Source organism: Petaurus breviceps, unplaced genomic scaffold (assembly GCF_028583685.1).
Source record: "Petaurus breviceps papuanus isolate PSGF00001 unplaced genomic scaffold, PetGlider_PUasm1.0 90383, whole genome shotgun sequence".
NCBI classification, from domain to species: Eukaryota; Metazoa; Chordata; class Mammalia; order Diprotodontia; family Petauridae; genus Petaurus; species Petaurus breviceps.
This window is the reverse complement of record NW_027187234.1, coordinates 2231710-2259503: the sequence shown is the minus strand read 5'-3', so window position 1 is coordinate 2259503 and position 27794 is coordinate 2231710. Positions and strand designations below refer to the sequence as shown.

Sequence of the window (27794 nt, the reverse complement as noted above, 5' to 3'; positions counted from 1 at the left end):
ATCAAATGTCAAACAAAAAACTTACCTGAGGATAGAAGCTGTGGAGTTTATTTATATTATTTGAGTATGATGAAAATCTTAAATTCTCACTTTATCATCTTCAAATTATCATTCTGTCAGCAATGTAACAGATTATATACAATAAGAGTATCTATGCTTTCTGGAGTTTTACTAAACATAGCCCCACAGAACTGCTTCTTAGCAACAACAACAAAAAAAATTAAAGGAAGAATGAAAGGCACTGAGGTCAGTGGACCTGGGTTCAAATTCTGATTCACTACCTCAGAGACCATGGGCAAGTCACATCACCTCCTTGGGCTTGTTTGCTCATTCTGTAAAATGAGAACGCTGGCCTCTATGACCACTGAAGTCCTTTCTATATATGACTTTATAACTTTGTCAGAAGTTCTTTTTTCAAAATTCACATCTGAAAGTTAAGACTACAAAGAAGAAGCACATGACTCAATAAGACTATAAGTTATTATATAAGAGGGTGTATTAATTTAAAATCTATTTGTTATAAGCTAGTCTATTCTTTGGGAAGAATTCTAGAATTAAGTTCAGAGTCTCATTTCAGAGTCTGAGTTACAGAACAAGAGGCTACTTTTCCAAATAATTTCTCAGGCAAAACAGCCAAGGATATCCAGAACATTGTATCGAAAACCTTATCAGAAGTTTTAGTGAGCAATAACTTTAACATTTTTCAACCAAAGAGAGGCTTAGCAAAACTTCCTACCGTGGTTTTTTCATCAATATACCATTTAGAGAGCATATAGAATGAGCTATGTCCTATCCAGAGCTATTTAGGATGTATAACGACAGCAAGAATAGTCAATGTCATATACTGCAGTCTTTTTAACTCCTGTATTCTCATTCACCTTTCCAAAGAAAATTATCAGTCTTAGGGTCTATCTGGTTTGAATAATTTCAATTTGGTGATAATTATACAATTGTACAGCACAGGACCTCCTAGCATGACAATACAATCGAGTTTAAATAAAAATAAGACCAGAAAGACTGAAAGTTCCCAGAGGGAAAGAACTATGCCTCACCTGTATCTTATAAACTTCCATAACATCTAGGTCACACAGAGAATTAAAGATTTTGAACTGTAAGCTACTCATGTAATTCAACCTGCTCATTTTAAAGATGAGGCATTGGGAAATGAAATTTCTTGCCCAAGTACACATAGGGTAGTTAACAGTCAGGGCAGGAGTTTGAACCCATGCTCTCTGACTTCAAAGCCTGCAAATTTTTTTTTTTTTTTTTTGCCTTTTGGAGGGCAATTGGGGTTAAGTAACTTGTCCAAGGTTGCATGGCTAGTATTTTTGTGTGGGTGTTAAGTGTTTGTGGCCAGAACTGAACTTGGGTCCTCCTGACTCCAGGGCAGGAGTTTTACTCACTATGCTACCTAGCTGCCCATTGCCTGCAATTTTTCACTGTTACTATGCTGCCTTGGGTGTTCAATGAGTAGTCATATAAATATTTTCCAATAAAAACTCCTACTCTGCTTTTTTTTTTTTTAGAAAAAGGGGAACGTTTTAGTTTTTAGTACACAGTATCAGTAAAAGCTGCTACTCTTGGTCTTGGTTACTTATATCTATGATAGTATGTCAGGTCGTCGCAAAAATAATATTTTAAAACTGATTTTTAAAACAAAATAAAATCTAATCTGGGCACATTGTCTATTAATATATAACTGCAGACTCTCAGAAATCTGGGGGTAGGGGAGCAGTGACAAGCACAGAACACTGAAAGGGTCCCAAATTCAGAACTAATTCAATCTGACCACTACTACTTTTCTTAAAACTTGACACCATCCTTTGAAACTCATCCTGTGCTTAATAAATGTTTGTTGAATTAAATTGAATTTCTCCTTTTCCTTATTTCAGGGACTTTACTAGGAGAAAGAAATTAGATCTGTTAGGGCTCCTAACATTCTGTAATCAGTTACTCTACAAACATTTAAGTGCTACTATGTGCCAGGGACTTTGCTTGAGGATACAAATCGTAAACATGGGGAGGCAACATACAAGTAACTGTGCAAACTGTGTACAGTATAAATTGGAGATAAACAACAGAAGGAAATCACTCGAATTAAGAGAAATTGGGAAAGGCTTCCTGTAGAAACTGAGATTTTACCTTGGACTTTAAATAAGCCAGGAGGTAGGGATGAGGGGGGAAAGCATTCTACACTAAGGGAGTCAGTGAAAAAATGCCTACTAGAGATGAGTGTCTTATCCAAGGAACTACCAGAAGGCCTGTGTCACTGGATCACAGAGTGTGTGGGAGAGTGTGAAGCGTGCAATGGACTTGTAGACGAGGACTTGGGCCCCAATTCTGATTTTATGCCCTCACTAGGGGTGTGACCTTGGACAAGTCACGTTATCTTCTCCCTCCACCAGCATGTTCCTTCAGTCAAGGAGCTGAATTGGTTTAAATCCTATAAGACTTCTTTAAATCCTATAAGGAATGGGCTCTTCCTGCTTAAAATGCTAGGAAACCTGTGATCCGGATGAGCTCATCTATTTATCAATTCTGTCTAACTCTAAATCCCATGATCCTTCCAGCTTTGACTTGGTGTGATTCTGTCTAGTGTTACCAGCTCCCCAAACTCCCAACCCAGCTTCCGGCCCCCTCCCTCCCCCTCCCAATAAGGAACCACAGGGGAAAAAAGGTAAAGGAAGAAAAGTCAGGATGCTCAGTTTACCCCATAGTAAGAGAAGGGGGCAGGCAGATTGTCCTTTTAGCTCCAGACCCTACGAGGTTTTCAATCCCCAGGGCAGCGACACTCAGCACTGACTGCCAAGTGTCTCGGGGACCCCCCTCCCCGAAGTTGGCGAGAGTAGTGGAGGCTCAGGGGCTTTCGGGACTCTGGGCTAGGGGAGACCCTCCACCCCCACCCCCGGCCTCACTTACTGTTGTACTGCACTCCTTTGGCGAACCTCCTCTGCAGCGCCTGGTTCATAGACTGCAGACCCGCGGGGATGTTCTTGTCTCGGCCGGGAGCCTGGTCCGACCCCACCAGCTTTTTGAGAGCGGAAAACATCTTCCTCCCCTCCCCGGCTCCGCGCCTCCCTCCCTACAGCGGTCCCGGAGGATTCACAGGGCTCCCCGGCGTCCTCAGTCACGGAGGGGCAAGTTCCGGGTGGGCGCGGGGGGGACCATGCCCGGGGAAGGGGGAACAGAGGGCGAGGCTGGGGGGCAGCTGGGGGGTGGCCTCTCCCCGTCCCCCTCCCCCTGGGCAGAGCCCCAGCTGGCTCCCTTCTCAAGGCCGGGGGCGGAGGAAGCAGGGTGGTCTGTCTGGCCTTTAGCTCTCCGCAGCTCGGCTCGAGACTGTCGCGGGCTAGCCGCAGCCTCCGCTTCCAACCTGGCTTCAGGTGGGGTCTCCAGGGGTCCTCACAGAACGTGGCACAGTTTCCGCGGCCTTCGGCACCGCCGCCAGCTGCTCGACTGCGTCGCCATCTTGGGCCAGCTCAGGCGGAGGGGGAGGGGGGCGGTGAGAAGAGTACCTCGCGGAGCTTCTCCTCAGCTACGGGGGCTCGTAATGGACACGGACATGTGGGCGGAGCTAGTGAGTGGAGGAACGGAGTCCCCTCCCCCTTTTCCCCTTCCAGAGGAGGGGGAGAGTAGGGGGAAGTGGCGAGGAGGTGGGGGTGGAGAGAAGGGGTAAGTACAGAGTGGAAATCTAAATTCTCCTCTTGAGTTGCCCCACTGTTCCCAGAGACACCCTCCTCCTTCTCCTCCAGATACACCACTCACCTTCAGAGACCCTCCACCTCGATCTGTTGATGATGGTGATGACAGTTAGGTATCACCTTAAGGCTTGCAAAAGGTTTTACAAAATGTCATCTGATTTGATCCTTGTAACAACCCTGGGAGGTAGGTGCTTTTAATATTCCCATTTCACGGATGAGGAAATTGAGGCAGGGATGTAAAATGACTTGCCCAATGGCTGGGGTGCAGGGGTGCAGTTGGAAGGGGGAGCAGTTGGGAGGGGGTATCTCTTCTTGTTCCCCTTCCCCAGGAAGGTAATAATGGCAGATACACAGGATTTAAAACCAGATAAGTCTTGGTTTTACACTACAGTAGGCTGTACTCTTTACCCCCAAGACCCCATCTCTCACATCCAGGTTACAATGTACCAGGAGGCCATGTTGTTTCATGATTTGCAATTATATAGAATTACTGTATTTGCATCTGGAGAATAACAGTGTTAATAAGATGGCCTTTCATGCTTGTGACCAGTTTCAGATTTTTAAGACCATTGAATACTCTCCTGAGGACTATTCCTCCACCCTTGTATTCAGTTGTGGTCCCAGGTTATTGTCTGTTCAGTGTATAGTTCTGGATGGATGAATTAAATAGGCTGCCTATCTGTGACAAGAGACAGCATGGTACAGTGGAAGAGTGTTGGATTTTAGAACCAAGATGACCTGGTTTCAAATACTAGCTCTTACACTCTCTCACTTACAGTGTAACCATAATCAAATCATTTAAGCTCTTTGAAATTTAGTTTGCTCATCTATGAAATGGGGGAGTGGGGGAAGAGGATATTTGAACTAAATGATCTCATAGGTTTATAGATTTAGAGACAGAAGGAAGATGATCTCTAAATCTATAAACCTATGAGTAATTCTAGATTTAGAATTAGAATTGGAAGGACCCTGAGAGGCTGAGATAAGGAAAAAGCTTCAGAAAATTTAAGTGATTGTCCCAAAGTAAGTAGTAAGTGGCAGAACCAGGATTCAAACCCAAGTCATGTTGACTCCAGATGTCCTTTTCTTGTATCAGATTATTCTTACATGAAGGCACACTTTGAGGAACCTCACTTATCTGGTTTATTCCAGTGGAACCTGGGAACTTCAGTATCTTTCATTTTCCCAGGTTTGGCCATTAGCTTCCTTTCCCACTCAAACTAATAAGGCATCAAAAAAAAAAAAATAGAGCAGCTTTGTTTATAAAGGGCTTGGAAAAGACAAAATTGATTTCACAGAGATAGGCAACTAGTTGGCACAGTATATGGTGTACTGCACTTGGAGTTAGGAAGACCTGAGTCCAAATGCTGCATCAGACATTTACTTAGCTAGGGACCCCAAGTCACTTAAATGCTACCCACTGATTTTACAAGACTCTGTACCGAGGGAGGCTTTGTACCTATGGGGAAAGACTTGTTTTGGTCCCTACTACAAATGGATGGTGTCATCTGGGCAATATACATTCTTTATCCACTTAGATTTTCCTGAATTACTTGGATAATTTCTTTTTCAGTAGCAGTTGATCTTATTGAGGAGGTCTCATAGTGTTCAGTGTCAGAGGAGAGAAGGGAGAAAATTTTGGAACTCAAAATCTTATAAAAGTGAATGTTGAAAACCAAAAATAAAATAAGAGAATAGGTTCCATTCAAAATTTTACCCTTTATAAAGTGCTCTCCTCTTCCACCCTGGGGATGTGACCCCTGTAAGGTATGTTATTATCATTTTAAAAATGTAACTAAGACTCAGATTTTATATTTGATAGGGAGCTACTGGAGTTTATGAGTTGGGGTGGGGTGGGGGTGGGAGTGAGGGGAGGGGAGAAGTTGACAAGAGTCAGACCTAGGATTTAGGAAGATGACTTTGACAGCTTGAGTGGAAGATGAACTTTAGTGGGGAGAGACTTGAGGGTAGGGAGACCAAGCTGGAGGCTATTGAAATAGTCCAGGAGTAAGGTAATGAGGTAGTCATTAAAGTGACTACCCAAAGTCCCTGATAAGTGACAGAGTAGGGACCTGAACCCAGGCAGTCTAATTTCAATGCTTTTGGTGCTTTCTTACTGCCACATGTTGGTGCTTTCTTACTGCCACATGTAATTCATGTAATGCAACCTTCATATATAATAGAGGAGGAAACTATAAAGACCCAGAGACACTTGTCTAAGGGCATTCTCAAAACTCCCCCCACCTCTCAATCCTGTTAGCTGTCAGGTCTGTTGATTCTACCTTTGTAGTAGCTCCCCAGCGTGCCCTCTTCTCTCCTCTGACACTGCCACAGCCCTTGATGAAAGCCCCTATCATATTTCTCCTAGACTGCAATAGCATTCTGGTGGGACTCAACGCCTCAAGTCTTTCCCCACTCCAGTCCATCCTCCATTCAGCTGTCAAATAAATTCAGTGGCTCCTTATCAAATAGACATTTTGATAAAGTTCCATATCCTGTGCTTGACTTTTGAAGCCCTTTATAAAATGTATCTTTCCTACCTTCTTAGGCTTCTTATCCCTTATTCCCCTCTATGTTCTCTATGCTCCATTGATACTGGCTTTCTTCCTTTTGCTTGCACAGGCTGCTCTGTTTCCTGACTGGGCATTTTTGTAGGCTGCCTCCCATACTTGAAATGCTCTCCCTTCTTACCTCTACTTCTTGGTGGCCTTGGCTTCCTTCAAGTCTCAGCTAAAATCCCTCCTTCTACAGCAAATTTTTCCTCATCCCTATTAATTCTAGTGCCTTCTCTCTGTTATCTCCAATTTATCCTCTATAAACCTTGTCTGTACATAGTTTTTTGCATGTTGTCTCTTCCATTAGACTTGTGAGTTCAAGGGCAAGGATTGTCTTTTGCCTTTTTTTGTGTCCCTAGCATTTAGCACAGTGCCAGACAGATAATGTTTGACAGACTAATGACAGATGAGTCAGTGGCAGAACCAGAAAGACATCCCAGATGTCCCAATTCCTACCTCCAGTTCTCTTTTTGCTTTCCTGTGCTGCCTTCAATTCTGTCCTCCTGTTAAGTGGAGCTGACAGCAGGCATTAGGGGTTGCTACCCTTACTCTCCCATGATGATTATCCCACTCAAGTTCCATCTTCCCCTACCCAGGAGTGGCTGCATGGCCAGTAATGGCTTGTGCTATATTCAGTTCTGGAAAAAATTTTATTTGTATAATAAACTGACCATGAAAGGAGGTAGACCATTGTGAGCTGGAAAGTTGGACATGCAGGACCTTGTGGGGTTAAGGAAAGGATCAAGACTAAAGAAAGAACCATTATTTCTTCTTTTGTTTCTTGGTATTTCTGAGTTTAGAGTCAATCAGATTTTCACTTTGCTTCTTGATCTCATCCCGGGAAGGAACATAGCTATGTTCCACATCAGGAAACTGGAAGGATTCTGGAAAAAGTAGAAGGCAAGAGGAGAGTAGAGATGCTCCTGGGCCCCACTGATTGAGTCCATCTGTGGAGTGTCACCTTCCCACAGGGGTGGAGAGTCATTGGATTTAGCTACCATTGTCATTCCAGGGGAGTGACTTACTAGCAATCCCCAAATTCACTATATCCCATCTCCCTTTCCTACCCACCAGGGCCTTCTGTCTACCATTATCCATGGTTAAATAGAAGATCAAGGAGGAAATACCTCATAACTAAACCTATACTGTGTATTATTTAAATAAATCCCTCTGAGATAACCTATAAGCACAGGTTCCAGTCCTTTTCCTTATGCCCTACAAGTATAAATTTTAATTTCTTAATAAGATCATTGAGGGTATATGGTTGGAGTGGAGGTGTGGCAGAAAGGCTCATCTCTGATAATTCAGAGACTAAGAAAAGGTAGTCCAGGTTCCCAGAACACAATCCACCATCATGTGTGAGGCAAAGCAGATGGACAATGGGCCAATCCAATTCTCTCTTGCCCCCTATACTCCCAGTCCCTCCTCTTTGGGAATGCAGCTCTGATTATCTGGGAATGTTCAGCTGAAGAGCCAGATGGGGTGTCTAGTACTCTACAAATGTCAGCTATTGAATTCTCCCCAAGTTAAAAACTAGAACCTACTTCTAATTCCCTCCTGCTATCCCGTTGCCTAAAGTTTGTCTGTGGGGTTGGGGGAGAAGGAGGGTGGATTTGCAGAAGGCAGGACCAGCAGCTTCAGACATCAGGCTGAATGAGTTTTTCCCTAGATTAATCACCTAGGCCACTGTAACTCACCTCTTCCATCATCATCACCATCTTCAAAAGTAACCCTCACGTTATGAGTCTCACTTAGAGTTGATTCCTCTAGGAAGTCTTTCACTTTCTGGGAGGACTGAAAAGCAGAGATCTCATAAGATAGACCCAGGGGAAAGGAGCTGGGGAAAAGGCTGGGAAAGGGAGTACATATACAGACTTTTCTGCCTCTTCCCTCCCTCATTTACCTCTTCATATATCTCCACGTATTTCTTAGTTCTTTCTATTAGATGGAGTAGCTTCTTCTCACAGTATTGTAGTTTGCTGTAGGCATCTTTGGTATCAGCAGGACCAGGCATTCCTTTCTGAAGACAAAGAAATGTCTCTTTTCCTATCAGTTTCCTCCCTTAAGCCCCTTGCTGTAGGGAGCTTCCTCAGGGTCAGAATTTCAGACTGAAGGGAATGTTGGGTGATGGGTCTTAGTGCCTTTTTATACTCTGGTGGGGAGGGACAAGGTAGAAGATAGGAGGTACCACCAGTTTAGAAAAAACCAGGACCTAGGTAGAATTTGGGGGACTTAACAGCATCAGAAGTAGGGGAACTTTCAAGGAAGACGAAACTGAACTGGAGAAGCTTCAGAAAACAGTACCTAACTAAAAGGATTCTTGGAGAAGGAGGAATGGCTAGATGAGGCTTGATTCAAAAGATTAAATTAGGCAATAGATTAGGCCTCTTAAACCTAGGAAGTTAAAGGCTGAAAAGGAATATAACTGAAAGCTATAAAATCATGGCAGGGATGAGAGAAAGAATCCTGGCTATTCATCAGAGCTAGATCCAAGATATTTCCCCACCCCCACTCCACCCCCACCCCACCCTCACCACTGAAATTCCTTTGGGGGGGTGCAATCAAGGTTAAGTGACTTTCGTAGGGTCACATAGCTAGTAAGTGTCTGAGGTCAGTATTGAACTCAGATCCTCCTGATTTCAGAGTCAGTGATCATTTCTCTCTTCCCCTTTCTAATTACTAGACCTGTGATTTTATCAATGTAGAAAGCTCCCAAGGGAGAACTTTTTCTACTCATACAGGTTAGCATCTTTATGACAGCTTATTTTTCTTGAGAGTTGCCTAGGAGCACTAAAGTGGCTTGTTGAGCCACCACACAACTGGCATATGTCACAGAAAGCCTTGAACCCAGGCCTTCCTGGCTCTGTGGCCAGCTCTGTATGCACTGTGCCTTGCACCCATCTCCTCCCCCCCCGAAGCAAATAATTTTATGACAAATTACAGGCTTTCCTCCTTCACCCACTGGATAAAAATCATAGGAAACATTCTCCAAGAATATCCTGCTAGTATAAATAAGTTCTGTTGACCTTGTACATTTTTTTTAACAAATAAGGAAACTGAGGCCCAAGCTCACACAGGTAACAAAGTCAGGATTCCAACCTGACTTTTTAAAATTCCAAATCCAGCACCTTTCCCCAATATACCAAGATAACTTAATTATAGAGACTCAGTGGATTATTAGGGAACTGAAAGGTTTGACGGGATCATCTCTAATCTGTAAAGTCACTTCAGGGAGAACAGCCATGGCCTCCCCCAAACTGGCTCCCCCTAGAATCGTCAAGCTGGGAGGAGCATGGCTACTATTCCTGAGGGAGAGTGAAGACTGTTGGACTGAGCTTTGGCCAGGGCAGTGGTACCTCTGAGGGCAATGTGATGCCTATCAGTCGAATGAATAGATTGTCGATGCCCAGCTGGATATTGAGAAGCAGTTGTTCACTCTTCACCAAGTTGTGGTTTTCCATCTGGAGTCTTTCATTCTCCTCTTCCAGCATCTCCTTCATTTTCTCCTCTAGCTTCTTAAATCTGTAGGCCCCAGAACCCAGGAAGAAGCAGGGGAATAGGTACTGAGGCAGGCAGCATGGCTCCTGCTCAGGGTAAAGATAGCCTAGTCATTGAAACTCCCAATCTAAGTGCCATCCTTGACTTCTTACTTTCCCTTTTTTCTCTCCTACATCTCATCAGTTGCCAAGTCCTTGTTGATTCTACCTTTGTCTGACCATGTCACTCTCATATTCAACAAACTTTATGGGCTTTCTTTCATCTACAGGACTGAATAGAAAATCTTCTGCTGGGCATTTGAAACCTTTATAACCTAGGGCAGCTAGGTGGGGTAGTTGACAGGCTGCCAGGCCTGGAGTTAGGAAGACTTGAATCCAAATCCAACCTCAGACACTTACTAGCTATCTGACCCTGGGAAAGTACTTAATCCTGTTTGCCTAAGTTTCTTCCTCTGTAAAATGCGTTAGAGAAGTACACGGAAAAGCAATCTAGTATCGTTGCCAAGAAAACCCCAAAAGGGGTCACAGAGTCAGACAGGACTGAACAGCAAAAAAAAACCCCAAAACCCCAAACCCGAATTGTCCCTTCTCACCTTACCAGTCTTACACCTGACTCTCCTCCACTGACACTGCACTTCATTTCCTGCCTCTGGGCATTTTCAGTGGCTGTCCCCCATTTCTGAAATGCCCTCCCTCCTCCTTCTTGCTTTCTGTCTTTGAGTCTCAGCTGAAGTCAGACCTTTTGGTTCCTCTTCATGCTAGTACCTTCCCTTTATTGAATATCTCCAATTTGTTCTGTATATATCTTGTACATAGTTGCTTCTATGTTGAGCTTTTTGAGAGCAGGGACTGTTTTGTGCCTATCCTTTGTGCCTGGCACATAGTAGGTGCTTAGTAAAGGGTTTGTTGACTTGATCTGGAACTTATTCTCAGCCCACAGCCTAGAAGCTTCTAGGTGCATGGCCAAACTGTAAGAACTCACTCCTAGCTAAGCACTAGGCATAGGGGACTAAAAAGTCCTGGGTTTGAGGGTCACTAGGGTCACCCCCTCCTGTACCTGTTGATGTTTGGGTTCTGATGAAACTTGAGCAGGGCCCGTTCTAGGTCCAATTTCTGCAGGAGGGCCTCGAGCTCCTTCCGTTTCAGTTCATACTCATTGGTTTGCTGCAGCAGGTTTTCCTGTGTGTGTTTCTGGGCCAGAAACCTGCCAGCGATATCCTGTTTGGTATGCAAGGAGAGAAGAGTCGAGGCCTAGCTCTGTACAGGTGAGGGAAGAGGCAGCACAGGTTGGACAGCTACACCAGGAAGGAGCACAAATAAAGTGTAACTGCACAACCCCTTCCCTCGACATTGCTGGGACAGAGCTCCTTCCTCTAACTCCACATTCCCTCAGTTGGCCAATTACAGACATTGTACACAGAACTATTCAATAAATAATGCTGAGTGTTAACTGGCAGCTTGAGTTGAATTTAGAGTTAGAGCTAGCTGTGGTGATGGTGATGGTGAGTGTGTGTGTGTGTGTGTGTGTGTGTGTGGTCACCTGAGGGCCCAGAGGAAAGAGGAGAAGAAGTTCGTACCCAGAGGTGAGAGCACTGTACAGCAGTCTTAACTTTATCCACTATATGGGTCACAGCTTCTTGATACTCAATATCAGACTTGGACACATCTTGCCTTTTTCCTGGAAGGGATGGAATAAAGTCATGATCTAGGGGTAGAGATGGAAGGCAAGGGAGGTATCGAGTCTCCTCCAAAGTGCCTGCTCACCACTGTGTCCCTGTGAATACCTAGTTGTAGAATGTTTGAGTTGGAAGAGACATTAAGAAATTATGTAATCCAGCACCCTCATTTTACAGATGGGAAAAATGGGGCTCTGGAAGACGATACAATTCAAACATGAACTTGAGTCTCTTGTACCCTACAAATGCTGCTCCTGATATGGCTACTTCAGAATCTGAAAAGCAACTCAGGTGGGGCTGGGAAGAGTCGGAGATGGAGCACGATGTGAGGAGTACTTTAACTCAGTGGCTTTTGGGGTCATCCTCACTTTTTTAAAAGAAGGTACTTTCCTCACCTTTCTTTCTAGTAAAGTTTTTCTAACCTTTATGGTTAAAATAATTCAGTTCAGAGAACAGTAGTGAGTGAGAGGGGCAAGAAGACAGTAGCCAGTTTGATGTGTATGAAGGAATGTAATGGAGAGAAAGTTGAGATAGTGAATTTGATGAGTCAGAGGAGATCCTCTCTGAGCTAAGGATGGGGTCTGCAATACCAGGTGCTAGGCACCCAGGTAATGTTGTGGATAGTGTTGGACTTGGAATTAGGAAGGCCTGCCTTTGAATGCTGCCTCTGACATGCAAATCACAACCTTTCTCAGCTTCTATTTCCTCATTTATAAAAGGGGGATAATAATAGCACCTATGTCACAGAGTTGTGAAGATCAAGGGAGATGATATTTGTATTGCTCTTTGCAAATCTCATACATAGCTGGAAGTTACTATTATTATGGCATTTAGTGTGAGAGTTCATGAGGTGACCAGTTGTATTCTGTTCTGGGTCCCAGTATCCTTTCCCATGAACCATTACTACCAATACTAGTACTAGAAGCAGAGAAAAGAAAACTTGACTAGACTCTGTTTTATATATACAAACACATGCATATGTATATTTGTATATACACACGTATTATGTATACATATTGTATGTATGTGTGTGTATGTATACGTGTTTTTATGTGTGTGCTTGCATGACAAGTTTCAGTTCCCAGGGTGGAAGGAACAAACAAAGCTAGAACATGTGATCTGGTCTGTAATAATACTAGTAATAGCTCACATTTATATAGATTTTGAGCTTTGGCAAAGCATATTACCTACAATATCTGATATGAACAGGCCATCCATCCAAGAGTAGAGCCTGAGGAGCAGGCATTTCCTATCACTCTATGAGCCCCTATCCCCTTTGGGTTCTTACTCTGGGAGCCATACCATGTGAGTTGGTTAGGTGATGGATGGATTGTCCAGGGAGTCCACACATGCACTCACTCATGTGGGTCTAATGACTGGCCTCCTTGGGCCTGAAGGATTCTTGAAATCTCCCTGGGCTGAAACTATCTGAGAAACCATTCCCCAGGAAACCAGGCTGGAGGCTAGGACACACAGAAGCTATTCATACTTTTTTTTTTTTACCTTTTGTTGGCTCTGCAGTCACCAAGGTGGAGGAGAATTCCAAGTCTCGCCTGCCCTTTGGGGATGAAAATGGAAGAAAATAGAAACATTGATTGTATCAATCATGGGTGGTTATCTCTTTGGAGGAGGAACTTTGGGCAGAGAGTGTGTGAAGCCTTACCCTCTCTTCCTGATGTGGCAGGAACATGGAAATCTTTCTTCCAAATTCTCACCCAACTAGCCCCTTTATTCCCTACCTCCAAGGGCCTCACCCTTCGGTGCCTGTCACTGCCAGTGGAATGAATCTTTTCAATCAGTTTCTTCTGCTGTGTGAGCTTTTGTTCCCTGGCCCTGCGCTCTGCGAGGAAGGCTGTCTCCATTTCTGTCATGTTCACCTGGGAAGAAATGGTGGGGAGGGGGAATGATGGTGATCAACAAACCAATCTGAGCCAAGCTCATCTATCTTTGATTCATTGCCCCTGGCAGACCCCACCAGGGTTAGCCTAGGCTAACTTGTTTTGCAGGCTCTGTGATTGCAGAAGTGTGTGAACAAAACTGAGATCTCAGATACCTCTTGAGAAGCAACAGCCTTAGCAGAAGGAAGCTGAGGAAGCCAGGACTAGGCTATGACCTGGGTGTGGGTGGTGAGTTGAGAAGGAATCTGAGCTGTGTGAGATTGGGGGTAGCACAGAGAGTAGGGGCATGAAGATGAGACTAATGGTTATATATCTTCTTTGAACCTTTGAGGTAGTAAGTGGGAGAAGCAAGGGTGAGTCTCCCTGATAGTTTAGTCAATAAGTGTCTTGAGGGGCGGCTAGGTGGCGCAGTGAGTAGAGCACTGGCCCTGGAGTCGGGAGGGCTTGGGTTGGGATCCCGCCTCAGACACTTGACACACACACAAAAAACCTAGCCATGCAACCTTGGGCAAGACACTTAAACCCAATTGCCCTACCCTCCCCCCTCCAAAAAAGAAAAAAAAAAGTGTCCTGAAAGGAGAAGCTTAGAGCTTAGAGCTAGCCCTGGGGGCTCCCTCACTTTCTTTCCTGCACTGGTTTCGGTTTCCTGACCTTAGCCTCTTCTGTCATCTTTATGGCTTCATGGGTCATTACAGTCATGTCGGAAAGATCCTTCTGGTATATCAACACCATGTTCTGCAGTTTGTCCAGCTGTGGTGGGTAGTATGCCAGCTCCTGGTGACAGCGACACAGGGAGTTTCTTTATGCAACAAATATTTATTAAGGATCTGTATATATTATTCTGTAATACACTATACTAGGAACTGGGAATACGAAGACAGTGAATGAATGAAAGATAAAGTATTAAGTACTAAGTGCTAGGCACTCTGCTAAACATACAAACATGCCCTCATGAAGCTTATGTTCTATAGAGGGAGACAATAGATATTGGAGAAAGGTGACTAGAGGAGTGTTTTGGTCTGGGCAATCCCAGGAATGGTAAATGGAATGAGAGAGCAGTCTGTTGGCACTACTATTCTTGAAGCAATAGTAGTGTTGACTTGTTTACAATTCCCAAAGAAAGACAAAATCAAGTGATCCCTATAGGGAAGAAACTTACATTTAAACCACAGGGATACAGTATCTAAATGTCTTAATAAATGGAGAGTAAATTGAGGAGGAGGAGAACAATAGCAGTAACAGTTGAAGGGAATGGGGAATGCTAAAAGGGCAGCAAGGTGCTACAGTAAATAGAGCACTGGGACTGGAGTTAGGAAGATTTGAGTTGAAATCCAGCCTTAGACATTTACTAACTGTGTGACCTTGGGCAAGTCACTTAACTCTTATTTGCCTCAGTTTCTCATCTGTAAAATGGGGGCATATTAGAGAAGGAAATGGCAAGCCACTCCACTATCTTTGCCAAGAAAACTCCATACGGGATCATGTAGAGTCAGGCAAGACCAGACAACAGCAGCAGCACCTAATCTGGGAGCTGAATGAAGAAAAGGACTCTTGAGGGACTGGTGAGAGGAAGTGCATGCTGGGTATGGAGGATAAGCCTGTGCAAAGGGATGGCCATGGGAAATGGAATGTAGAGTTTGGGGAATAGCTAGTAGTCCAGTTTGGTGGGAATGTAGAGTGCATGAAGGGGAGGAATGTAGGAAGAGGGCTTTAAATGCTCTGTTTTATCCTAGAGACAACAGGGAATCACTGAAGATTTTTGAGTAAGGTAGTGACATGATCAGACTTGTGCCTGAGAAAGATTCCTTCAGAGCCTTATGAAAGGGAGAAATTGGAGGTAAACTATTGTGATTGCCCAGGAGAAGACTTAACAAGATTTGAACTAGGGGAGTGGACAAATGAGTGTATAGAAGAAGGGCAGATGTGAGAGCAGTGTTATATAAGTAGTATTGATTACTTGATAATTGATTGGCTGGGGGAGGGGGTGGTAAAAGCTGGAGAAATGTCAAGATTGAAAACTGGTTATGAAATTGCAAAAACTGGGTGACTGGAAGAATGGTGGTGTCCATAACAGAAAGAGGGAAATCTGAGAGGGAAAGATGATGGTTCTATTTTGTACACATTGAGTTTAAGATGTCAATGGGACATCTAGGTGGAGATCTTTCCTGGAAGGAGGCAGTTAGCAGAGACAGATCAGCAGAGATTCCAAGTAGCTATATCTATTTTGGGGTCATTTATATTGGAAAGCTGCAGTGGTGTAGTGCAAAATACACTTGAACTAAATCCAAATCCCATAATCCTTATTATTTGTGTGACTTTGGGGGCATTCATTAACCCTCTTGTGCCTCAGTTTTCTCATCTGTAAAAATGAAGTAGGAGGATGGACTAGATGATTCCTGATGTCCTTTCTAGCTTTTTATCTCTGATCCTATAACCCTACAAACACATAGCAGATAATAAGTATCCCAAAAAAGTAGCTTAAGGGAAAGAGCATATAGAAGGAAGAGGGCCCACGATATTGCTTTCAGGTGAACCCACATGTGGAATGAATGGGAAATAGATGGTGATCCAGCAAAGGAAACTGAGAAAGTCTGTGGACCTTCTTTATATGATCTGCCTGACTTATGGTAGGAGCAGAACCAGGAGATAGCAGTGTCACAGAAATTGAGAGAGGAGAGGAAGGGGCAGTCAGAGTTGAAAGCTATAGAGAGGTCAAGTAGGATGAAGACTGAGAAAAGGCCATCAAATTTAGCAGTTAAAATATCCTTTGAGAGAGAAGTTTCAGGAGAATGATCCTCTCAGAAGTCATATTAGAAGGAGGTAGGTAGTGAATAGGAAGTGAGGAAGAGGAGACAGTGGAGGCAGATGCCTTTTTCTAGGAATTTTCGAAGGGGAGATGAAATGATAGTATGAGGGAATGACAAGATTAAGTAGAAGAATTTCTTAATGGGTGGGGAAGACTTGGCCATATTTGTGGGCACTGGGGAAGGAGACGACAAAGAATGAAGAGAAGGGTGAGGAGAAATGATCAAAAGGACAAACTCCTTTTGCTTGGGGAAGGAATGGGATTAGGGGAACAAATAGGAAGATTGCATATGGGCTTGGTGGCCCCAGTCTACACTCGGATCTGATTTGATTTAGATGGGGATAGATGTGGGGAATTAAGTGGTTGATATTGGAACATTGGTTTTCTAATCATTTTCATGTTTAATGGACATGAAGTGGCAAGTCCATTGTTTTCCTTTGAATTTCCTTAATTATTAATGGAGAGGCAGATGGTGTAATGGATAGAGAAAGTAAGCTTAAGAGGAGCAGCCTGGGATGTTCAAGGTTGGCTATTGACACATAGTGATGGTGTGTGACTGGACCTCTCAAGGCATTTAAGAAACTCAACTCTTTAAAGTCTTAGGTTGTAGGAAACCTGTAGATCAGAATGGATAGAGGGAGTTTCCTGAAGGGAATACAGATCTCCCTGTATACTAATGAAGTTCCAGGATTTAGAGTCCCTCCACCACATATTATTGTGAGTTTGAACAGTTTTCCCAGTGTTTATGTCTCTTCTTTTGTGAATTGACTGTTCATATTTTTTGGCGTTCTGTCCATTGGTGATACAAGAATATCCTTCTTTTGGACTTACATAAATTCCCTGCAAATTGTAGAAATCATGCTTTTATATGACATATTCATTATATTTTCCCATTCTGTTTCTTTTTTAATCTTTAATTGCTTTCCATTGTGTAAAGATGCATATAATTAAGACTCATTATTTCTCTTATTTCTTTGACAGATTTATTTTCACTACATTTACCGTGTTTCCCCAATAATAAGACACTGTCTTATTAATTTTTTTGGACAGAAAAACACCAGAGGGCTTATTTTCAGGGGAGGGCTTATTTTAATGAACATTGACAGCAATTTTAATAAACAGGTAAATGTGAACAAAAAAATGTACCTTTATTCAATAATGAATTCAATAAAGAACAGGATGACGCGCTCACTGCTGCAGCTCTGATTGGATGCAGCTCGGAGCGCAGCGTGCGTTTCACCCGGGGGAGGCGGGGGGGGGACGGTGCATACAGAGGGTACCGTAATGTAGCGTGTAGCGCAGGGGATCACCTTCACTACAGTAGCAATCTCAATAGGGCTTATTTTCGGGGGAGGGCTTATTTTAGAGGAATCTTACACAGTAAGGGGATGGCTTATTTTCGGGATAGGTCTTATTATCGGGGAAACACGGTAGAATAAGGACTTATCCTGCCTTTTTCTACTTTATGATTTATTTTGTGCATTTAGCTCATTAATCCATCTTGTGGTTTTTGGTATTTGTGGCATGGGGCATGGACCTAAATTTACTTTTCTCTAGGTTAAAATACAAGTTTTCCAAAATCATTCATTGACTATTTTCCTCAATACTTATACCATTGTAGTATACTAATCTTTTATTTGTATTTCTATTTTGAGTAGCTCTTTTCTTTCCAATAAATACATTTTTTTATCCAACATCAGACAGTTTCAACAATTTTCACTCCAATATATTTTGACATCCATGATAGTCCTGACTTTCAAGATAGACCTTAACAGGCAATTTTACTTTGGCTAGTTTTAGCAAATTCTGCTCAGCTGGAGAGGCACCAAGTGTGGGGTTAACAATGAACTGTGTATGTGATAGCATGACCAGACTAAAGAGGTGGTGTAGTAGAATGCCGAACTTGTCAGGACAACTTTACTTTGAATCCCTCCTCAGACATTTACTAGCTGTATAACTCTGGATAAGTCACTTAATTTAGGTCTGCCTCAGTTTCTCTGTCTGTCAAATGAGGAAGCTGAACTCGATAGCATCTACGATTTTTTCCAGTGCCAAATTTATGCTCCTGTGGTCTCATTAGCAGAAAGTAAATTTTTGTTAGCCACAGTCAACTTGAGAAGACTACCTTCTAAGACTTTAAGGGGTTTACAGTGTGTAGAGGTAGAGTGATCACCCATAGGAATAAAATTCTGTATTCTGTATTGAAAAAATATTTTAAAGCTGTAATGGCAAATCTTGGGATAGAAGCTTTTCAAAATTTCTCTTCTAAACTGATTGAATAATGGGAAATCTTCCTCTGTAAATTGGGAGAGAGAACTTCTATTACATGAATTTTCTATATTATATATATATAATATTATATTTTGAAATTCTCTCACAAAGAGGAACATTTTGTCATGTCCTAGGTCCTTAACAAATGTTCATTGAATTATGCACCTGAATCATATGTGTATGCTGGGTGGTAGGAAAAAGCTCAAATCCTACCTCCTATTGGAGGTCTTTCCTGGTCCCTTCAACACCTAGTGCCTTCCCCTCTGAGGAGGCTGTCTGCTCTCTATATAACTTTCATGTACTTACTTATCGACAAGTCTCCTTCATGAGAAGGTGAGATCTTTGAGGGCAGGAACAGTTTTTAGCTCTTTGTACCTGAAGTGCTTAGCACAGTGTCTGGTACATAGTGAGTGCTTAATAAATGCTTTTTGATTGATTGAAAGAGGAGGGAGCATTGGAGAAGCCAGAGAAGGAACTACTGGATTTACATTCTTTTCATTCATTCTTTTTTTTTTTTTTAAATGGAGGCAGTTGCTTTATTTTGGCCTTTGGTTGGCAGCATGGAAGACAGAACTAGAGATCTTTTAGCAGAGGAGAATCCCCTTAGTCAGATGCTGTAACCCTACTATGTCATAGATAGCATTTCACTTTGAATTGGTCCATCCCCCAGGGACTAGTAACAGTTATTATATTATTATTGGGGTGGTTGAGGCCAAAGTAGGGAAATCATAGGAAATTTGAAATATTGGAAGGCATCTATCTTAGAAATGGTCTGGTCTAACTCTTTCATTTTACTGAGGATGAAACTGAGACTTAGAGAGGTTAAATGACCTAAGACTACAGAGGTAGTTGATATTCAAAACTAGGTCTTCTATAAATCCATTGCTTCCCCCCCCTGCACACTAAGCAGACTTTCTGTGACTAAACTGACCAGCTTAAAATGCAATAAGGAGGGGAATGGAGGTGGGAAAAAGAGGGATGGGACTCACTTTTTTCAGATAATTCAACAGCCGAACGTAGAGTGAATAGATGTTCTGGCTAGTGTCGATCTTGATCATTGTCTTTTCAATATTGTTCTCTAACTGACGGATGATCTGGGCAAGACCAGGAAGTTGAGAGCAGTATGTGTGTTTGTGTGTGCATTTGGTAGGAATTACTGGAGCACAAAGGGGTTGCCCAGGGATAGGAAGATGCTCAAATGGGGCAATACCAGAGCCATAATTATGGCAGGGCAGGTAGGGATTTGCCCCTGGTGTTAAAATTTAGAAGGTGCTGAATTTAGAGGTCGTTGACAGCACTTTGGAGTTCTTCAGCAGCTAAAAACAACAGAGCTTATCACTTAGTGAGAAAATTTGTTAAAAAAAAGGAAGGTACCAAATGGTGGAGGAATTCCTTCCCAACATCCCTTTTTCTGCCCCTCTTGCCTCCCCCACCCCAGTGCTGGGTTTGTACTCATGCTCAATAATCTGTCTCCACACCGGGGTATTTCTCTACTTTTCGGGCCTTACCATTGGTGTGGTTTATGGTGTTAGTTATCTGGGCACAGCAAGCTCTGGGCAAGGCTCTTTTAATCCTAAGCCTGAGACTGGGATCTTGAGTGGTCTCTCTCAGAATTCAAACTTTGGGTTTTTTTTGGGAGGGAGTGAATTTTTTGGGAGGAAGTGCTAACAGAGTCTCATATTCTATGGGGTTACCCTCTCACCTGCATCTGCTGCAGCTCTTCTTTGCTACTGCTCTGCTGGTTCAGCAGATTATCTAGCTCTATCTGCATGCTTTCCAGCATCTCCCCTCGCTGCCGAACGAGGTGCAGCATCACATTGTGAACGTTCACGCGGTCAAAAACATACTTACGCAGCTTTTCCCGAGCTACCTGTAAAGGTGTTAAGAGGGCTGGATCAGGGCCATGATGCATAGGAAGGGAGAAAAACATAGGAATGGATACACAGGGGAAACTTGGGGAAGAAGATAGAATGGAGGCATTGGGATAGGGACGAAGACTAGTGATGATGCAAGGATGGAGGCTGGTATGGGATAATGGGATAGGAATAAATTGTATGGTTTAACTCACAAGGTTTCCTTTTTGAGTTTCTGCATCAAAGACATCATCTGCAACCCCTAATTATGAGCTCCAAAAGCCAAGACTTCAGAGCTTCTATGGGACTAGAGAGGTAGCAACTTCACAATTTCCTCTTAGTTTGAGGTGGGCTGCTTTGGGGACTTTTTTGTTCCTGGGTATAAACCAGTGGGTATTGATCCCTTTTGAAATTGTTCCACTTAAGGCCAAAGAAAGGTCCATTTGACTATTCTTTGAGAGGGATGGATAGGAGATGCGGTTTCCACATTCTATGATTCCTGGCTATGCCTCTTCCCTTAGTTGTTACCTCCATAGTACTTCGGCAGGTGGCCAGCTTCAAAGGCAAGTTCTTCCGGCAGGCCCTGGCAATGGTCCATTCATCATACTGTTGATGGGGTTGAGGGAAATTTAGCTGACTAGTTCTAGAGCCACAGTTGTTCCTCCCCTTTTACCCTAATGACCCGGGTCCAGCCTCAATTCCCAGTACAACCCCCACCCAGCAAAATTAATAATTGCACAGATTTATATAGTGCTTTAAAGGTTACAAAGCCATCTCCTCACAACTACCCTGTGAGGACAGTATTGTGAATATAATTATCCCCATTTTATATTCCCTATTTCTGTGAAAGGCATGATCATTCTTCTAGTCTTTCAGGTTTGTAATTTGGGCGTTATCCTAGACTCTTGACTCTCACTGACTCCAAACATAAAAATACTTGTCAGATCTTGCTTTTTGTACTTCCACAACATCCATTGCATCTGAACCCTTCTCTTGGACCCTCATCACTTCTCAACTAGACTATTGCAACAGCTTCCTAATTGGTCTCCCTAACTTAAGTCTCTCCCCTCTCCTGTCCATCCCACACATTGCTGCCAGAGTAATTTTCTTCAACTGTGGAACTGATCATGTGACTCTACTAGTAAATCTAGTATCTTCTTATTGCCTATAGAATAAAATATAAGCTCCTCTGTAAGCTTTTAAAGCCCTACATTGCTTGGTTCCCTATTTCCAGCTTCATGGAACATATTTCCCTTCCACACTGCAATCCAGCCATCTGGCTTTCTCCCTATTACCCACAAGACCATCTCTGTGACTTTGCATTGGCCATCCCTCATACCTAGAATGTACGCCCTCCTTACCTTCACCTTATAGAATCCCTCTCTTCCTTTAAGATGCATTCAAAAACATTATCTGTGTGTATCTCCCCTCCCCAAATTACTCATATTCAGCCACTTTGTAGATATTTGTAATTATTATTATTATTATTTTTTTCTTAGAGCAATTGGGGTTAAGTAACTTGCTCAAGGTTACATGGCCAGGTGTTTCTGGGTGGGTGCTAAGTATCTGAGCCCGGATTCGATCCCAGATCGTCCCGACTCTGGGGCCAGTGCTCTTACTCACTGTGCTACCTGGCTGCCCCTATATTTGTAATTATTAAATTTATGGAGTGCATATTTTTATATACACTTGTCTCCCCTATTAGAACATAAGCTCATTGTGAGAAGGGATTTTTAATTCTTTGTCTCCAGAGCCTAGCATAACACTTGGCACATAGTAGGTGCTTCATAAATACTTGATTGATGAGGAAACTAAAGCTCAGATAAAGTGATTTGTCCATAGTCCTTCAATTAGTAAGTGGCAGAATCAAGACTCCAAGGTCTTCTGACTTCAAGTCCAAGACTCCTCCCTTCTTCCTCAAACCTAATGCTCTTCCTGGCTAAATTTCCTCTATTCTAGTCCCAATTGCCCTACACAAGGTTCATTTCTTACTGTCTCATGTCCGTCTCCACAACCTATTCAGTTCTGACTCTCCTGCTTTATGCAATAGGAAGAATTATCTTTCCCTGATGCCACTTTTGGCAAGCTGTGAGGCAGCATGTTATGGTGGATAGAACATTAGATTTGGAAGACCTGAGTTCAAATTTTATTTTGGACACTAGCTGAATGACCCCAAACAAGACAATAAATCTCAGTTTCTATATTTGTAAGATGAAGATAAGGTTAATACCTACCTCAAAGAATTTTTATGAGAGTCAAGACATAATGCATAATGTTAATAACAATATGCTTAATATATTAATACATAATTAATTGATAATATAATTAAGATAATGTTAAACATTTTGCAAACCTTAAAGCACTATGTAACCATGAACTGTTAGTTTTATTATATTCAATTAAGGACTTTCTTCCATATATTCCAGCTGTGCCCTGGACCCTCTTCTCTTCTTCTTCTATTCTGTTTCACTTGGTGATCTCATCAGCTCCTGTGGATTTAATTATCATCTCTATGTTGATGATTTTCAAATCTACTCTCTGCTCACCACCATTCTCACATCTTGAACTTGCTTATTAGACATCTTATCTCTGAAGTGCCCACCAGAAATTATACACTAGAGCTCCTTTAAATCTGCTAGAGGGGACACCTACTGGGTTCCTTGGAAACTACATAATAGGCTCCAATAGTAAAGAAATGTTTCACCTGTGTTGCTAAAGCATGCCACAGATTCCCATGGATTCAGGTCTGTTTCACTTCAGTAGGAATAATACTGAGAAGGCTTTGTTTCAATAGGAGTAATACTGAGAATGCTTTGCTTCAATAGGAATAATACTGAGAATGTTTTGCTTCAATAAGAATAATACTGAGAAAGCTTAGCTTCAATGGAAACAATGCTAACCCCTTAGAAACATATTCTGTTACTAGCAATCACATTGTCTATAAAATTATGTCTAACAGAAAGCTCGGGGCTGTCTTTCAGTCTGAGAGGCAGTCCCAGCTGGTTAATAAACACTCTTATCAAATCATAATTGGCCTAGATGTCCTGTTATATCTCGGCTGTCCATTACAATCTTGAACTGGATGTCCTGTAAAGATCTTAAACTTGACATGCTCAAAACTGAACTCATTATCTTTCCACTTCAAATAGTCCACTCTTCCAAACTTCCCTATTACATTTATACCTTCTATATCATGGGGATTAGGGGCACAGTGCCCCTGTGATCTGGAAAATCTACATAAGAAGTCTGAATTTGTTATTTTTCTTTTATTGGGTGTTTACAGTACCTTACTGAGAATTTGGTTTGATATTATACAATACTGTGCATATATTTTATGCATTCCTGAGTTTCTACACTATTTCTGTGTAGTCTTCTGGTCTTCATGTGTCATCTGTGGCTTCTGCAAAACTCCCCCCAAATTCACATTTAATGTCTTATGCCGACCCATGATATGTTAAATCTGTAATAGGGGAAGTTGTGATGTGGAAGAGATAATTGTACTGTCAAAGATACCACTGACCTCCCAGGTTCAAAACCAAGGTTTCATCCTTGAATCCTTACTGTCTCACCCCACCATATCCAATCTGTTTCCAAGATCTGTTGATTTTACCTTAGTAACATCTCTTGAAGAGGCCTCCTTTTCTCTTCTGACACTGCCAATACCCTGGTTCAGACTTTAACTTAAGCATGCTTGGCCTATTGCAATAGCCTGTTGGTTAGTCTGCCTATCCCAATCTTTTCCCATTCCAGTCCATCCTCCACTCAGATGTAAAAATGATCTTCCTTAAAGTGCAGGTCTGATCACGCACCCCCTTACTCAATGAACTCCACTGACTCCCTATGAGGATTCAATATAAAATCATGTTGGCATTCAGAGATTTTTATAACCTGTCCCACCCCCTACCTTTACAGTGTTCTTATACTTAATCCCTACTCTGACACTCTTTAATCCAGTGACACTGGCTTTCTTGTTGTTCCTCCAAAAAGATACTATCTCAGGACATTTTCATAGACTGTCTGTCTCTCCAGCATGGAATGATTTCCCTCCTCATCTGTCTCCTAGTTTCACTGACTTCCTTCAAATTGCAGCTAAAATCCCACCCTTTAAAGGATGCCTTTCCTGGTCCTTTTTAATTCTAATGCATTCCCTCTTAATTATTTCCAGTTTACTTGGTATATAGTTTATTTGCTTGCAGATTATCTTCCCCCTTTAAATTGTAAGCTCTTTGAGGGCAGGTATTTTTTTAAATCTTTCTTTGTATTCCCAGGGTTTAGCACAGTGTTTGGCATATATAGGTGCTTAATAAGTGTTTCTTGATTGACTGATGCATAAGACTCAGTACTCTTCAAGAGCAGGGAATGTTTTTCCTATCATATCAAAACCTTTCTATAAGATAGAGTTAGATTAAATTACTTCTAAGGTTCCTTCCAACTCTAAATTTCTATGAGTCCAAGTCCTTTGAGATAATGTCTTCTGGAACCAGCACAGTTCTCTTGTCTAATATCCTGAGCTAGGATGATGTATGGAAGCCTCCTTGGTTTATGAACTCTCCTGATTAGGGAAGTGTGGAACCCTGCCCTATGTAATGACCAGTGTGTCTCCCCACATTATGGTTCTCTTGTCCCATACTCTGATTAGTCTATTCTGCAACTCAAATTGTCCACATTTGGGAGAAGTTTCTTTGGAGAAGTCCTAGGATCATAGACCCAGATTATAAATCTAGAGCTGGAGGGAACTGCAGAGGTCAGCTAATCCAACCTCTTCTCTTCACCAATTTTATAGTTGATGAAATGGAGACACAAGGAAGATAAATAACTTGTCCAAGGTAGGAAATGTCAAAGGCTACTACTTGTCTTTTTCTCCTCCCTCCCCTTTCCACCCCCATCCCCAGCAAAGGGACAAATTTCTTCCTTGAAAGGTGGAGATGGGGTGTAGTAGTTTAGTCACCATGGGGACCACAATGACTTTGGGTCATGAGGCTGAGGTAATCTAGAGAAATAATTTTTCTCCCTTCTCTTCTAGGGAATAGTCTTATGCCCAGAAAAGCTCAGAACAGAGGAAGAGAGAAAGGTAAGGCCCGAGAGAATCTAGATAATGTGGTGTGTGTGTGTCCCAGCCTAGGTGACTGTATTCTACATAAGAACTATGGGTACTGGTCTGGCCTCCTTAATCAATGGGGCTTTAGATCAAATTCCGTACTCTTTTGGCAACTGTCCAGTCCTGGTAGAAATGACGGATGTTGTTCTGCAGGATGTTAATGACATCCTTGTTCTGGACTGTCTTCTCCTCCACGGACTTGGCTTGTAGAACTTGGCCTTTTTCTGTGGGTAAATCAGAGGTAGCATGGATGGGCATAGGAGTTAAGACATGAGGGAGTAGTTGTCAGAAAATACTCCCAGTGGCACCCTTCTCCAAGGCAGACTCTGTGGGAGTCTCATCTAGTTGATCCCAGTGATGGTCTCTGAGAGTAAAGCCCTGACAGATACCTCCTAACCTGTCTTTGTACCTCATCCTCATTACCCACATAAACCAATGGAGTGTCTGAGGGGAAAATGACTTCTTAAGAGTTGTTCTCAAATAAAGAAATAAGGTGTCAGATTGTATTGCTTCTTGTTTCTCTTAGCCATGATCTCTCTTCACAGAATATAGGGATTTGTTAAAAGCAGATAACATTTATTCCTAGGAGACTCTCACTGATCCCAACTTAATAGGAATGGCTCTAGTTGGGAGGGAGTGTAAAGGGTGTGGGGGAGACAGAGAGACTGGGAGTACACTCTTCTCTAGAGTTCCATGGCTCATGATAGCTCCCCATGATTGTTTCATCTTTTAGGCCCTCCTCCTTCTCTACTACTATACCTGTCCCCTGATTGTTATTTGGTTGTCCAAATCTCATATTTTGGGACCCAATTCAAGTCTTAGGACCTCCCTAGAGCCTTCCCCAAGCCCATAATTTGATCTTTGTCTTCCTGAACTCCCAGAGCACACATCAGTGCCATATTTTAAACTTTGTTATTGACTTGTTCTGTATTGTTTTCTACTCATCTATGTTAAGTCTTTTTGGAGTCTGAGCCCTATAAGGCTGAGGACCAGATTCTGTCTTCTACTTGTATACCTACAGAGTGCCAAGCACAGGTCTGGGGACACAGTAGAAACTCTAGACTTGCTGATTGTCTGTTCCCAAGAGCCCTCCACCCACCCTGCCAGGGTCAAAGACCAAATGAATGGGTATAAAGCTTACCCTGGAACTTGATGATGGTCTTTAGCTCCTGGATCTTATCCTTCAGGTTATCTACATCCTGGAACCTCATGGTGACACTCCTGGTTCCCTCTCAAGTCTTCTTTCCTTCCCCAAAAGGGGAAGCTCTCAAAGCTCTGGTGTTGTTACCTGCCCACCTTCCTCTTCTCTGCTCGATGGGCTAAGTAGTGTCTCTGATCTGATTGTCTCATTGTGAGCTCAGTGGAGCTCTCTGTGACATAGTATAGGATTCTCAATTCTCATAGAACCCTAGAGTTCTAGACTTGCAATTACTCAACTAGCCATTTTCTAAGAGTGGCCAAATAGGCTTCTTAGGCATTATTCTTGGACCAAGTAAAATGAATCTTATGGCAATTAAGTAATTATAACATCCCAATATTGGGGTAAGGAGGGAAAATTATCCATTAATTTGATATAGCTGAAAGAACATTGGATTTGGAAACAAAAGACCTAATTTCAAATCCCTCTTTTTATTACCAGTTTGACCAAAGATAAACTTTTTCACCTCTTTAGGCCTCAATTTCTTCATCTGCAGAATGATAATGATGGGGTGCTTGGGATCTATGTTTATAAAATCAATTTGTAAACTCAATTTGTAACATCAGTAATGATGGGGTGCTTGGGATCTATATTTGTAACACCAATTTGCAATACCACTTTGTAACATCAGTCTGTAAAATCAGTTTGTAAAATCATCCCCCCCCCCCCGTTTCAGAGCATTAACTCTGCCCAGCAACAACAATTCATGAATTGTTTATCTCAGCTTGGAACAATAACAAGCTATTCCTATGAATTTTTCACAAAAGTATCTATAAACATTCCAGCTTAGGCAACTATTATCTTCTCCTTATATAGTGTCCTGCTGCCCCCATGAATCCTTCAGTACCCTATCTCTAGGTTGACTCCTTGGCTGCCTCAATGAATCCTTCAGGACCCTATCTCTGGGTTAAACTCCTTAAGAGCCTTGGTTCCCAGACATCAATCTTGTCAAACATGACACTGATGGGTGGCAGACTGGGCACTTCTCCATCAGCCTTTGACCGCTAACCAACTTAGTGACGTTTCAAACCTAAAACCACACCTCCAGGTAGCCCCCCCCTTGGGCTTTTCCCCAGTAAATCATGGGAAATACGCCTTCGCAGTTACATTAAAAAGGCATGTTCCTTTAAACACTGGCCCCACCTTAACTCCTCCCTAATCCCACCCTTAATCATCTAGTTAGCATAATTGGCATGGGTTCTACTATGGATTATCCTATATAAACCTTAATTCTACCCCTTTAA

The 27794-nt window shown here is 42.5% G+C and overlaps 2 protein-coding genes and 1 long non-coding RNA gene across 9 annotated transcripts in view; 1 reads left to right on the top strand and 2 right to left on the bottom strand.

Annotated features, from left to right (window-relative positions):
* Positions 1–3351, bottom strand: part of RABL6 (RAB, member RAS oncogene family like 6) — an 83446-nt gene extending 80095 nt beyond the window's left edge. The window contains exon 1 of the mRNA XM_069108387.1: positions 2920–3351. Within this exon, the coding sequence (XP_068964488.1) occupies positions 2920–3049 (130 nt within the window). The 5' untranslated portion in view covers positions 3050–3351. The remainder of the gene's footprint in view (positions 1–2919) is intronic.
* A 216-nt stretch (positions 3352–3567) lies between these two features.
* The window catches only part of LOC138177285 (uncharacterized), a 60279-nt gene continuing 36052 nt past the window's right edge, over positions 3568–27794 (top strand). For 2 of the 7 annotated variants that reach the window (XR_011172463.1, XR_011172470.1), the window contains exons 1-2: positions 14806–14886; positions 25278–25325. This is a non-coding gene — a long non-coding RNA (uncharacterized lncRNA). The other 5 variants (XR_011172464.1, XR_011172469.1, XR_011172465.1 and 2 more) reach the window with 5 other exon arrangements.
* Positions 6891–26737, bottom strand: CCDC183 (coiled-coil domain containing 183). Its single transcript, XM_069108395.1, has 14 exons — positions 26494–26737; positions 25455–25576; positions 20783–20860; positions 20104–20271; positions 19391–19495; positions 13976–14098; positions 13181–13303; positions 12930–12984; positions 11328–11428; positions 10808–10968; positions 9610–9775; positions 8157–8273; positions 7951–8047; positions 6891–7137 (listed from the first exon to the last, which is right to left on the bottom strand). Exons 1-14 carry the CDS (start codon positions 26561–26563, stop codon positions 7016–7018), a joined length of 1608 nt encoding a protein of 535 aa, XP_068964496.1. The 5' UTR covers positions 26564–26737; the 3' UTR covers positions 6891–7015.